Below are 13588 nucleotides of genomic sequence, written 5' to 3' on the forward strand. Positions count from 1 at the left end.
CCGCCACAGAGATGAGAAACCGCTACAAAATCTATGCACAGCATAGTGAATCCAGAAAGATTCACGCTGCAAAACGAATAGTTTTCTTACCTGTCGGTGTAGTTTTGCAGCTTGAAGATCTTTCTGGATTCACTAGCGAACCCACCCACCTCCGCCAGAAAGATGAGGCTGGAGAGAGAAGAGGTGGTTAACTAAAGAATAGACTTTGAAAATACAAAGCGGTAAATACAAACTAAGAAGAACATTGCCATTACTTCGGAAACGAAAGAAACACGGAAAAAAAGAACCCGAAGATGGCGCCCAAGAGTGGGAGCTTCCGCAGGAAGCATGCCGACGTCACCGGAAATACACCCAAAGGGGGTGTGACGCCGACGCCCACCTGGGCAAAGAGAAAAAAAAAAAAAAACAAAGAAAAGACTACGAATCCGGACCCAACCACAAGACCGCGGAATAATGCACAGCATAGTGAATCCAGAAAGATCTTCAAGCTGCAAAACTACACCGACAGGTAAGAAAACTATTCGATTTGTGTGTATATATGTGTATATGCATATATATGTTATGTTAAAATATTTATTTAGCGCAACGTACACCAGATAGGTTTCTTGGCGCTTATATGTGTATATATGTGTGTATGTGTATATATGTGTTTATGAATATGTATATATGTGTCCAACAAAGTGCCCAAGAGCTTAGAGGAGCACACAGCGGCTCGCCAACTCCATTGGCTCATCATTTATTCGTGGGCCACACTTGGACAAAATGGAGGAGATCCTACAGTATCTCCCAGAAGAACATAAAAAGAGAGCAGGACACATTGCATCAGAGGGGAAGCTTATATCTAATACCAATTTACGGTGTGCCCTGTACACGGCGGACACATGAGGTAAGGGTATTAATTCAAGCATTATTTTAAGAAGGCATGCATGGCTCCGAGTATTTGGCTTCAAGCCAGAGGTTCAACAAAATGTATCAGCCCTCTCTTTTGATTGAGAACTGCTTTTTGGGCCACAGTTGGATACCCTCCTTAAGAAAATTTTGAAAAAAGATAACGAGACTGCAAAAGCGATTGCAGCGTTGCAAACCAGGATTGGACTACACTACAATTGGATTGTGTACTTTTTGATAGGCGAAGACAGCCTGAGCTCGGTGTATACTGGTGAGCGTATCGTGCTTTTTAAAAAAAAACAATCTATTTTTGTCCATTGAAGCATTATTTTTCCTAAGACTCAGACCATTGTTTAGCGATGAAAAAGAAAATCTAAGCATTAAGCGGAAGACTGAAGACCGGATACCAGTCCATGGTTTTCAAAGTGAAGTGAAGTGTTAGTTATTTAACCCTTAGGAAGCCCTTTGGGGTGAAACGGGTTGGCTGAGGCTGTGTGAATCCCTCATCTTGTGGAATCAATAAAGAAGGATTCTCCACACTGAAGACTCTGAAAGATTCGTCATTGACTGCATATTATGTGATTTGTTGTGCGCCTCTGATCGGAGGAAGACAACAACCAGTTTCTTCAAGTATGGATAAATATTCCATTCGACCAATGGTTGTTGGATTTTCTCCTACCTGATTATTGCCTGAAGCTCACTTCAATACCTCCAAACACTCCACCTTGCATCCACAGAATGTCAACAGACCATCAAAAACTGCTTAAAGAAGACGTTCAATCTATCCTGAGCAAAGGAGTGATATAACTGATGCCATTACACCAACAGGGCCCATGATCCTATTCCCTTTACTTTCTTGGGCCAGTAAAGGACAGGGCTATATGACCCATTCTATATCTAAGACCACTAAACGGGTAGATTCTTTCAGAACATTTTCATATGGCCACTCTTCAAGGTGGCATACCACTTGTACAACTGGGAGAGTTCATGACTACATTGGATACCACTTGTACAACTGGGAGAGTTCATGACTACATTGGATTTAAGAGGCAATCTTTCACATTCCAATTTATTCACCTATCACATTTGCAATAACTCAGGTTTGCTTTCTGTAGGAAGTTGGCTCTGTATATGGTATCACATTAGGTGGTTATACCATGCACAGAGCCCAGGGGTTCCCCATAAGTGTACAGGTCTCAATGTAAAACCCAAAGTACTCTATTAGTGTTAGTCGGGCACGCAGCCTTAGGGCTAACACAGAGGAGTGTAAAACATTTATTGCACTACACTGACCAATAATAAATAATCCACTCAAAAGGAGATTGACACCAATTTTAGAAAAATAAACTTTGTATTTAATTTTAAGACCAGGATCTTCGTAATAAGGTAAGTACGTTTTTAACTAAAAATACTTTTCACTTTCAAAATTTGACACTTATAATAATTTCTGGACAGCTCAATGTTTTCCTGTGGGGAAAACAATATTGCGGTTAAACAGGTAAGTATCACACTTACAATTACAGTCTTAGGGACCAGAGGTCCGCAGTGAGCAAGGATCGGGTGAGGACAAACTGTACCACCAGAGGCACAGTGGCGGCCGGGTGCAGAGGTCAAAATCGGAGTTCGGCCCAATGCGTTTCAATGGAGACTGGGGGTGCTTGGAGCCTCACTGCTTGCAGGTAGTTAATTGGTTGCAGGAGCCAAGCCACAAAGCAGCACCAAACATCCACTACCAGTGGCACTGAGGTGGCTGTGTGCGGGGTGCAAAATTAGCATTGGACACCCAATGCTTTTCGATTGAGTTTCTTCTCTTGGCAAACAGGCTGCAGGCATTGCACTGGGGGTTACAAGAGGGAGACCAACAACAGCAGAAGTAATTAGAAATGTAGAGGATCGCAGGGGCACTGTCTATTCAGCTCCCCAAGTCCCAGGGGTGCCCTTTGATGTCTGAGTCTTCTTACCGGAGCCAGTCGCGGTCAGGTGAGCCTCTGAATTCACACTGTAGGTGCCGTAGTGGAGGTCAGGAGAGGCCAGCCAATATTTGACTCGAGGTCAGGGTCGCTGGGGAGACTTCACTGGTCAGGTGAGCCACTCATCTGTGGGCATCATTGGGTGCACAAGACTCTGATCTGCCTGGTTGGGGGGCCCTTGGAGTAGGTTTCTTCTGGACAGGGCCGATGTCCCTAGGAGATTGGAGTCTTTTTCCAAGGCAGCAGTCCTCCAAGGCTTTTCAGAGGTCGATGGGTGCAAGACAGGTCGCAGTTGTCGTCTTTAGTCTTCTGTGCAAGGATGTCTTCTTTCTTATGTTGTCGCAGGTAACTAACTTCTAGGTCTGGGGGAGCCACCTAAATACTAAATTTAAGGAGGGGTTAATGGGAGTAGCAGGTAGGGCCAATGGGCACATTACCTAGGGTGACTACACCTGCTATTATGCCATCCTCCTGTGGGAGGGGGCATAGACCTGGTTGGAGGGGGTCCCCTCATCTTAAAGATTGAGGGGACTGAAAAATGTGCTCAACTTTGCCTCCTCCACCTGAGGGGTGGAGTTGGCAAAGGTGGGTACACCTCCAAGTCTTCCCTCCTGAAGTGGGGGTATAAACCTGTGCTGCCTCTGCTGCTTTCAGCAGAAGTTGGGGGTCGCATTACAAAGGTGGCAGGCCTCTGAAGCTTCCCCTTCGAGCACTGGCCCAATCTGGAGAATGATGTGTGACAACTCTGCCCAAGATGTGCATTGCTTAAGATCCCAGAGAGTATGTGCTCTCCACCCAGGGGTCCAGAAACATGACTGGGGTGGCTGGCTGCTTACAGCAAGTCAGTCCGAGACCACACCACGGTTGGTAGGTCTTCAGGGGCACCTCTGAGGTGCCCTCTTAGTACATGGTACAATAAATCTCCCACTGGCATAAGTGTGGATTAGTGAGAGGAGTAGTCTGGCACCATACTCTCCTGTTTTAAGTGAAGCCATCATGGTGCAGTGGAAGTAGAGTTGTCGGGTTTCCAGCCCATGTACTCTCTATGGCTTCACTGGCACTAACAACATTAAGGATGGACCCTAATATTGCCAATGGCATATCTGCTCTTGCAGATATGACCTCACCTGTGGTATAGTGCACTCTTGCTTAGGACTTTAAGGCCTGCTAGAGGGGTGAGTTATCTATACCTAAGGCAGTGCTAGCTGGCATGGCAGGGTGCTATATCGACTTTGTCGTTTTTCACCTCCCAGGGGCGTGCAGGCTGCAAAGGCAGTGGCCTGGTCCCAGTGAGGGGGGTCCCTGGGGACCCTCTTCAGCTCCCAGGATACCACTTACTAGGGATTCACAAGGGGCAGAAGTACCAATTGTGAATGTTTTGGGGAACGTGGTTGGCAAGGACTCTGTTCACTACAGTTGTAACTCTACAATTCCTATCATGAAAACGTGCGTTTCTCATCGCCATCATTTCACTCAGACAGGTTTGTGAGATTCAAGCATTAAATTTAGTAGAACAATTCTTCAAATAGACAAAGCAGTATCTCAAACTAATCCTACATTTCTACCAAAAGAAGCCTCAAAATTACACACGAGTCAATTTTATTTATTTTATTTTTATTTTGAAAGTTTTATATAGCGCGGACAAGATCTTTGCAGATATCAGAGCGCTTTACATAGAAGGGGTACATGAGGGAGCATAGTCAAACAGGTAAGTCAGTAAAGCTAACAGTACAAATAGGTGGAGGCAAAGCCAATCATGTAAATCAATAAGACAAGTAATACAAATAAGCAACACGTAGTACAGATCGGTGCAGCGTCTTTAAAGAGTTCGAAATAGCAGTTCAAGTGTATTTGGCCATGAGGATAGCTTTTACTTCTTTCTTAAAGAGTGTAGTGGAAGATATGAGCCTGGTTTCGGGAGGGAGTGAGTTCCAGATCCTGGGTGCCATTCCTGAGAAGGAGCGCTTATAGGTTTTTTTCCTTCCGGAATCTTCGAGGTTTCAGCAGAAGATTGTATGTGCCTCTAGTGTTTCTAGCACCGCCAGAGATTGTCCGCTTCTGAGCGAGGTAGCCGGGTGAGTTCAGATGTACCGACTTGTGTGTCATGCAGGCGATTTTCAGATGTATTCTGGCTTCAAAAGGCAGCCAGTTCAGGGATTTCAAATCAGGGGAAATATGAGAGTGCTTTTTTGACCCAGTGATGAGTCTCGCTGCAGCGTTTAGAGAAGCTCTTAGGGGCGCGGTAGTAGTTGGGGGGAGTCCGCAGAGGGCGATGCTGCCATATTCTATTCGAGGGATGACTAGTGATTGTACTGCGGTTTGGAAGTCTTTGGCTGGGAGGAAGGGTTTAAGTTTCCTCGGAGTATTGATTTGGAAGTTCGCTCCCTTAGTTGCCTTGCTGATATGTTGCTGCATGTTGAGATTGGTGTCGAGTGTTATGCCTAAAGATTTTGCTGAGTCCACGATGGTGGGTTGGACATTGAGTGCGGTTAGGTGTTTGGGCCAAATTTGAGTGGTGGAGATCTTCGCTGGAGGTGAGATCAGAAGGAACTCTGTTTTCAGAGCATTGAGTTTGAGATGATTATCGGCAAGCCAGGATTGGGTGCTTCTGATCGTTGAGTTCAGGAGCAAAATGTCTTTGGGGGATTGTAATTTAAGTTAAAGTTGGGTGTCATCGGCGTACATGTGAAAGTGTACATTGGATGCTTGTAGCAATGTGGTGAGAGGTTCCATAACTAGGTTGAACAGAGTCGGGATAGAGAGGATCCTTGGGGGACGCCTAGCGTTACAGGTATTGGCGAGGACAACAGGTTGTTCCTCTTGAATTTCTGCGACCTGTTGTGTAGAAAGGAAGTGAACCACTTGAGAACGGTTCCAAATAAACCCATTCTTGTGTTTAGTAGTTCGAGTAAATTCTCATGTTTAACGGTGTCGAATGCTGAAGAGAGATCAAGAAGGATGAGTAGGCAGGTGTCGTTTTGGTCTAGCATTTGAAGTGCGTCGTCAATTATGTGAGTCATAGCAGTTTCTGTACTGTGTCCTGCTCGGAAGCCTGATTGAGGAGATCAAATTGTTCAATGTGTTTAGTCAATTGTAGTTGTGCGCATTTTTCCAGCAGTTTGGCGAGAGTGGGAATATTGGTAATGGGACGGTAATTGTTCAGATCAGAGGGGTGGCTGTAGGTTTCTTTAGTAAAGGTGTGACTTGTCCAACTTTGAGGGAGTCAGGTATGATTCCTTGTTGAAGTGAGCTGTTGATAATTTTAGTCCAGAGTGGGAGAAGCAAAGGGGTAAAGTCTTTTACAGCGTTAGCACGAAGGGGGTCCGTGAGGTGATTGGATGGTTTCAATGTGCTGAGCAGTTTGCCAATTTCTTCTTCCGAGTAGGTGCCAAAGGTTGACCATGAAGCATTGTTTTTTGGTTCAATGGGTGCTATGCAGTATGCTATGCAATACATTGAGTTGCCTGTGTTCTGTCCTCAATCAGACTCAGTGGCGGCTAGAGCATTCCACACATGAGCTGTTGAAAAATGCACAAATGTTCTAAATTGATGGAACACAATAGTTTCAGAAAACTCAACCACTATTTGTTGCATTCTCCAAACCACAAAATGGTAAAGCCATTTCCAAATCGGATATGTCATGTTGGGTAGTAAAATGTATCCTAAAATGCTATTCTAATGCCAAACGACCCCCTCCCTATCCCACCTCGTAAAAAATTAGCTTTAATGGCTTTTCTGTGAAATCTACCAATAGCTGACATATGCAAAGCAGCTACATTGACTACACTGCATACATTTACAGAACGGTACATGTAATGGGAAGACACCAAGCCAATGTCGGTCGAGTGGTACTACATTTGTTATTCCAAACAAATGCACCCACCGCAGGTTAGCCACCGCTTAGGAGGAGAAATGCTTTTCTGTCTAAGCTAAGCATTTGTATCTACAGCTACACATGCCATCAAAAGGTGAATGTTACTTACCCTGTAAGCAGGTTTGTGGCATGTAGTGCTGTAGATTCACATGCAGGGACCCTTCTCTAAGAAAACCTGTGGAGGTTGCAGTTATCATACTTCCATTTCCATGGTCATCTCACTAGGATACATTATCCTTTACACTCTATCCTCAACCGGCAAGTGGAAAACAATCGAACAATAGAGTTGAGGACCATGTGCATTGCAAGCACGGAACCTCATGACTGGAAAGTCTTATTCTAAGAAAAATAAATTGCACACTTCTGAGCCCAACACTAGATGGCAGTTTTATGCTAAGCATGTGAATCTACAGCACTGCATGCTACAAACAGATACTTACAGAGTAACATTCACTATATATAGACAGATATATAGTTTTATAAATATAGTTCTTTTCTGATAAAAATCGTTCTTACTATTTTCTGACTAATATTTAAAAATGAATGATAAACTTTAAAAAAACCTCTTAAACTTATATATATGTATGTATGTATGTATGTGTATATATGTATATATGTATGTATATATATATATGTGTATATATGTTGCATTTTCTGAATAGAGTTTTAGCTTTTGGGTATTTTGTGCAATTTGTCTTTATTTTGTATTCCAGATAGTCAAATACCCCCTGCGAAGAAATTGACCAGCTTGAAAGATTACATCAATGACCCTGATCGAGATGAGCCACTTATAGGTGAAGTAACTATGTCATGGTTTGAGAGTTAGACATGTCAGAAATAAAGTTAATGTAGCCAATGTTCCTTTACTAGCACTTATCCATATTTGTCATTAGATAGAAAAAAATTGCAGTTTTCTTATTGATGACCTTTTTTGTCACATTTCTGCTCAGGTGTAATTATAAAGTTCCTGTAATTGTGCTGCTTTTTAAGCCAGATATTTTGTTAGTCTGGCTGATTTCCAATTCCGGTTTAATCTCTTTCTGCACTGATAAGCTACTGTGAGAAAGTGCCTCTTTTTACATGGTTAGCCCCCCACTTTTTGCCTGGAGTATGTTTTGGTTTTGTAGGAGGCTGGGTTTCTGTTACAATACCCCCCAACCCCCCCCCCCCCCCCCCCCCCCCCCACACACACACTTTTTTGCCAGATTTCTGATTCACTTCGATTTGATGTGCCCTGGGTCCCTACCAATCAGATTTCCAGGGCATGCGTTCGTTCACAAAACTACCTTTGTACCCCCAATTGGCACCTCTCTGACCACATGTAAGTCCCTTGTAAAAGGCACCATGGGTACCAAGGGCACTGTGACCAAGGAGCCCTCTAATGGCTGTAGCACATATTGTGCCATCCTTAGAGGTCCCATGCCTTAACACACACACTGCCATTGCAGGCTGCGAACAGTGGTCGACTTGGCACACATCCCTGTGTGTCATGCCTACAAGCCACTGCCTATGGTATAGGCCAGCCACCCATTTAGCCGGGTGCACTATACCACTGGTGAGGGTACAGTTGCATGGGCACTGTACCCCTACAGTGTCTAAGTCCCTTATTAGACATTCTAAGTGCAGTAAAGCCATAAAGAGTATATGGACTGGGAGTTTGTCATTACGAACTCCACAGCACTATAATGGCTTTACTGGATTCTGGAAAGTTTGGTACCAAAGCTTTGACGCCAGTGTGGGATTTATTATACAATGCACTCCAAGGGCATCTTAGAGAAACCCAATGAAAAACGACCAGCCTCTGGTGGGTTCACTGCCTGGCAAACACCAGATTGCCACCACAAGACATGTTTCTGGACCCCTGAGGTGAGAGCCTTCGCTCTCTGAGTCTAGGAACGAAGCCTTTTCTGGGCGGAGGTGTTCACACCTCCCCACGGTCAGGTAGAGCCATCTATGGCAGGGGAGCGTCAAAGGCCTTGCCACCTTTGTAACGCAACCCCCAGCCTTTCCTGCTATCCGGAGCAGGCCCCTTGCCTGTCTCACCTCCTTTTCGGCGGGAGGACAGGTGAGAAAAATGAGAACAGCCCAGAAGGTGTGCCCACCTGTGCCAGCCCCTCCCGTACTGGGGCAGGGATATTAGCAGGGAGGGGGGCGTGGTGAGGTGAAGCCAATCTGGATTAGGGATTTTGCCCCCTTAGTCACCCTAAGGTCAGTAGCCCATTGACTACTGACCTCGAGACCCCTAGAACACCCCCTAAATGCAGTCTTTAGGTGGCATGCCTGAACCAAGAAGGCAGATTCCTGCAACGTGCGCAGACTGATGAAAGAAGTCTCCCAGCAGAGGAGACTGCAGAGAAGAACCGACTTTGCCTCAGCCCTACTGGCCCAGCTGCAGCTTCCGGAGATCCTGCACCAAAAATCACCTTGTCCTGTAACCAGCGACTTCCAGAACCCCTGGGAGGACTGATTGCCTTCAACAAAGACCAGATCTCCTGTGAACAGAAGCTCTGTTCAAAAGAATCCCCAAAGAAAGACTCAGTCTACTGAGGACAAAGAAATCCGATGCCTGGAACCACCAGTGCAACCGATGCCTACGGCCAGAGTCCAAGTGGCCTATTCGTCCTGGCGAGGTCCCTAAGCACTCCAGAGTCCAAGTCCACCATGGTTTGACCCCTCCAGGACTCCCCGGTGTCACCTACAGCTACTGCACGGAGACCCCACATCCCCAACCGGGAGTGACCCGGTAAGGTGAAATCTCACCTCAAAATGCACCCCTGCATCCGGCCGCCCTGCTCCTTGGAGAAGAGGACCTGAGGTGCACCCATGTCCACCTGCCCAGCTGTTGATGTCTCCCAGAAAACATCCTGGACCAAGCCTCCAGCAAAAACCGGCCACACTCCCATTTAAAACAGGGCACCTGATGCCAAAACAGCATCCTGCACCCGATGCCCCAGTCGGTGCACTTTGTCTGCTAACTTGAACCCCACTTTGCCCTGATCTTAACCCTAGGAGCTTTTCTCCCTCAAACTTGTTCCCTGCTAGTGAGCAGCCACCAACCGGAGGGCCCCTATTCCCCATTGGATAACATTGGGCCTCAGCACTCTGCACCCAGCCACCCTAATGCCACTGAGGGTGCTTTTTGACTGCATCCTTGACCCTGGGGGGACCCTTGTCCTAACCCCAGAACCTCATCCCTCAAGGCCGTTTACTTACCTTCAAAAAGTTAACCCTATTTTTCTCCATAGGATCGTCTGAGCTTTTCCTCTGAAAAACTTCTGTGTTGAGGGTGTTTTGTATGGTAACCTAAGAAACTGTTTTGATAAGGGGGCGTGGCTTGGCGAGCGACCGGGATGGCCGCACTGAGCTATGCTCTCCAGCTACCAGTAACCCATCTGGCAATCCCCAGTCATGTAAGCGGCCCAAACTTACCGGGCAGATATCGGAACGGTAGGGCGGCAATTGGTGAACTTTTGGCCCGGACTTGAGCCCGAGCGGTGGAGATATCCTGAGGAGGCGACTGAAAATGTCCGCGAACGCAACAACCAGGAGGGCGGCCTGGTGAACGCTCCTGACGATTCCTCTCGGCGGCTGCTTTCAGGATCGAAAAAGCGGAGGGTAACAGTACGAGACCCACTGCCCCTGCATCGATGGCCCTACGCAGCGGTAAGACCTAGCGGCCCCGGGCAGACGTCGGGACTACACTGTGCGGCCTGCTCCGCCGTGTGGGTGCCGGCGGCCTCTGCGGCGGAGGGGAGGGGGGAGCACCGGTTGAACGCCTGCTCCGAACAGCTTGACACAGGCGCATGGTGGGGAGCGGCCAAGTGCATGGGTCCCCCCCTGGATGATGCAACAGTTGCGGTGCTCGGCGGCTGGGGCCAAATTTAAACCAATACCCTCCCCCCATTAAACAGCCTGCCGTACCACAGACTGCGCCAGGGCCGGCGCGAAAACCGCCGCGGCCGCTTTGGTTTGTGACCCCACCTATTGAACACTATACCTGATTTGGGCACACAGTCTGACAGTCAGCAATACTAACCACGACATATACAACGACCGCTACAGTGGCCAAATATAGGTACCACGGTGCCATCCCAGTTCACCGCTAATGCGCAGACCACCACCATCTACCTCATTATTGATCTGCCATTCATAAAGCTTGAACTCTTGGTCAGAATCCCCGCAGCGAAGCTCCAAACACCCGCCTCCCGCATAACCCACTCGCAGCTGGTGCTGCATGGACCGCAAGGATCTGAAGCAACGCCAACTCCCTTTTGAGAAAGTGGTAGACACTAGCAAGGCAATCCCTATCGACATGGCGGCAGGTGGGCAGGTACCGCCCGCGGATGACGCTGGCCAGCTGGCCCCTTTATTACTGGAGATGCGGTCGGGATTCAAGGCGCTGGACGTCCGCTTCGACACCTTGGACAAACACATTGCAGAGCTAGGAGCCAAAATTCAAGTACATGACAGATGCCTGGATCTGGTGGAGTCCCGCACATCCGATTTGGAAGATGGCATGGCTCAGTCCCTGAAGAGAGTCGATAGGATGGAGAGAATACTGAAGGAAGTGGCGATCAAGAATGAAGACTTGGAAGCCAGGAGCCGACGTAACAACATCCGCCTTGTGGGCGTGCCGGAGTCCACAGCCACTGGACGAATGGATAATCTGGTGGAAACCATCCTGGTGGACCTCTTCGGGAAGGAGGCGTTTACCCCGGGCTCTGTGGTGGAGCGTGCACACAGGTCGCTCGGACCTAGACCTAATCCTGGCCTTCCACCAAGACCCATTATCGTGAGGATAATTAACTTTGGGGATAGAGACACTGTGTTGCGGATGGCCCAAGAAAAGGGTGACCTCTCCTGGCAAGGCTCCAAGCTGTAATTCTATCCTGACTTCACCACTATGGTGCAGGACGCTAGGAGGAAGTTTCAAGGAGCTAAGGCCACTCTCCGGAACCTGGGATTGAAATACGGCATGTTATATCCGGCCAGACTAAGGGTGCAAGACAACGGCCGCTCCCATACCTTTGAGTCACCGACGGAAGTACAAGAATTCTGCCATACCTACAAGCTCAACAACAAGGGCCCGTCTGGTGCTGTGATCTCCTCCCCCCCTCAAAGTGGTTCTGATGCCATTGAGTACCTATTCTCCAATTGAGGCCATGGCTGATGGCCTGTTTAATGTACATTGCCGCTCAAATGTTCCTTAATGACATTTTTGGGGATTTGATTGATCATTAGCATTATTATTCTCGGTTACTGAACTGTTGGTTAGCGTACGTCCCCAGCTTTGGTGTACACCTATAGATTGTGTTAATTACGCTAAAATGTACCCCACAAGTGTCATTTTGTATAGATGTCAAATGTTCTGGATGTTGTGGATAACTACTGGAAACTGGGTATTGCCTTTCCAATTGGGCGGGACAGCTGGGTGGGTTGGGAATTGTTTCAGCTTTACACTGAGTTCATGTTATATCTAAGAATTGATAGCATTGTCGGGCACATATCTTGGTCACTCTTCCTTCTGGCAAACACGGTGCAGATAAGGTAGGACACAACACTGGACCCTCCAACATTACACTGATTACATGGAATGTGAGGGGCTTAAACGACACCCGTAAGAGACGACAGGTACTGCATTACCTGATCCGACACAAGGTAGATATCGCTCTGATACAAGAGACACATCTCACTCTCGCAGACCGATCTCGGTTTGCATCCTCCTGGGGCCCAAACTGCTACTTTGCCAACTACAGCAATTACGCCAGGGGCACAGCCATCCTTATTCATAAGCGACTCCCCTTCAAATGCCACTCAGTTATGTACGACGACTCCGGCAGATTTGTAATTGTAGAAGGCACACTTTTCCACTATCAGATTGCACTAGGCTGCATTTATGGACCTAACACTGACTCCCCTGACTTCTTCCATGTCCTTTATACAAAACTGCTACGCTTGGGCTCCCCGCCCTTGATACTGGAAGGCGACTTTAACGTAACGTTTGACCCTGTTTCTGACAGTACATTGACAGCCCCTGATCCGAAACCAAGAGCACGCAAAGCCCTGCATTCAATATGTGACCACCTCTCGTTACTAGACATAGGACGAAACCGTGACACAGACCACACTACTTATACCCACTACACTGGCACGAGCAACACCTGGACGAGACTTGACTTTTGGTTGGTCTCCCCTGAGCTCTCCGGATGGTTCCCCAACATACTAACACTACCCAGATCTTACTCTGACCAGTCCCCAGTGTTGCTGGGGTTACTGATTCCTTGCCTGGAAGGCTACGAGCGACAGTGGAGATTCCCGAACCGCGCCCTAGACGACGACTTGTTCAGCCAGGAACTATATGTAGCCTTAGAAGAGCACTTTGACATAAACTCAGGCTCAGTGGATACCGAAGCAGTACTATGGGAGGGTTTCAAAGCATATATGAGAGGGATATGAAAAGTGCCGGGGTACTCTGGGATCTGCGTAACACTCACCCGGAAAGAAAACGAACTGACGCTGCTAGACACCTCACAGGGAAGGGCCGCTGACCCGGGATACGACTTGAATAGGGCAGCTCTATTGGTGGAATACAGGGAAGTGGCTGATAGGGAAATGTTATATATGGGGGAATACCATAGTGCCAAAGTCTACGGCGAGGGAGACCGCCCAGGCCGGATCCTAGCACAAATGCTTAGACCCCCCCTATGCGAAGGCATCGTTACGGAACTGCACTCCGCTTCTGGCACCAAACTCACGAATCCCCTAATGATTCATAAAGAATTTCTATCCTATTTCAAAACAGTATACACCACTAAATTAGGGACGGATCGCTCTGGACAAGAGGAATACCTCTCGG

The 13588-nt window shown here is 47.5% G+C and overlaps 1 protein-coding gene across 2 annotated transcripts in view; it reads left to right on the forward strand.

Moving 5' to 3' along the window:
* LOC144829004 (uncharacterized) overlaps nt 1-13588 on the forward strand; it is a 391507-nt gene that overhangs the window by 66746 nt on the left and 311173 nt on the right. For both annotated transcript variants that reach the window (XM_078687693.1, XM_078687694.1), the window contains exon 5: nt 7446-7526. In XM_078687693.1, coding sequence (XP_078543819.1) covers nt 7446-7526 — 81 coding nt within the window. The remainder of the gene's footprint in view (nt 1-7445; nt 7527-13588) is intronic.

The sequence above is a fragment of the Lissotriton helveticus genome, chromosome 4_1 (genome assembly GCF_964261635.1).
Source record: "Lissotriton helveticus chromosome 4_1, aLisHel1.1, whole genome shotgun sequence".
Taxonomy (NCBI): domain Eukaryota; kingdom Metazoa; phylum Chordata; class Amphibia; order Caudata; family Salamandridae; genus Lissotriton; species Lissotriton helveticus.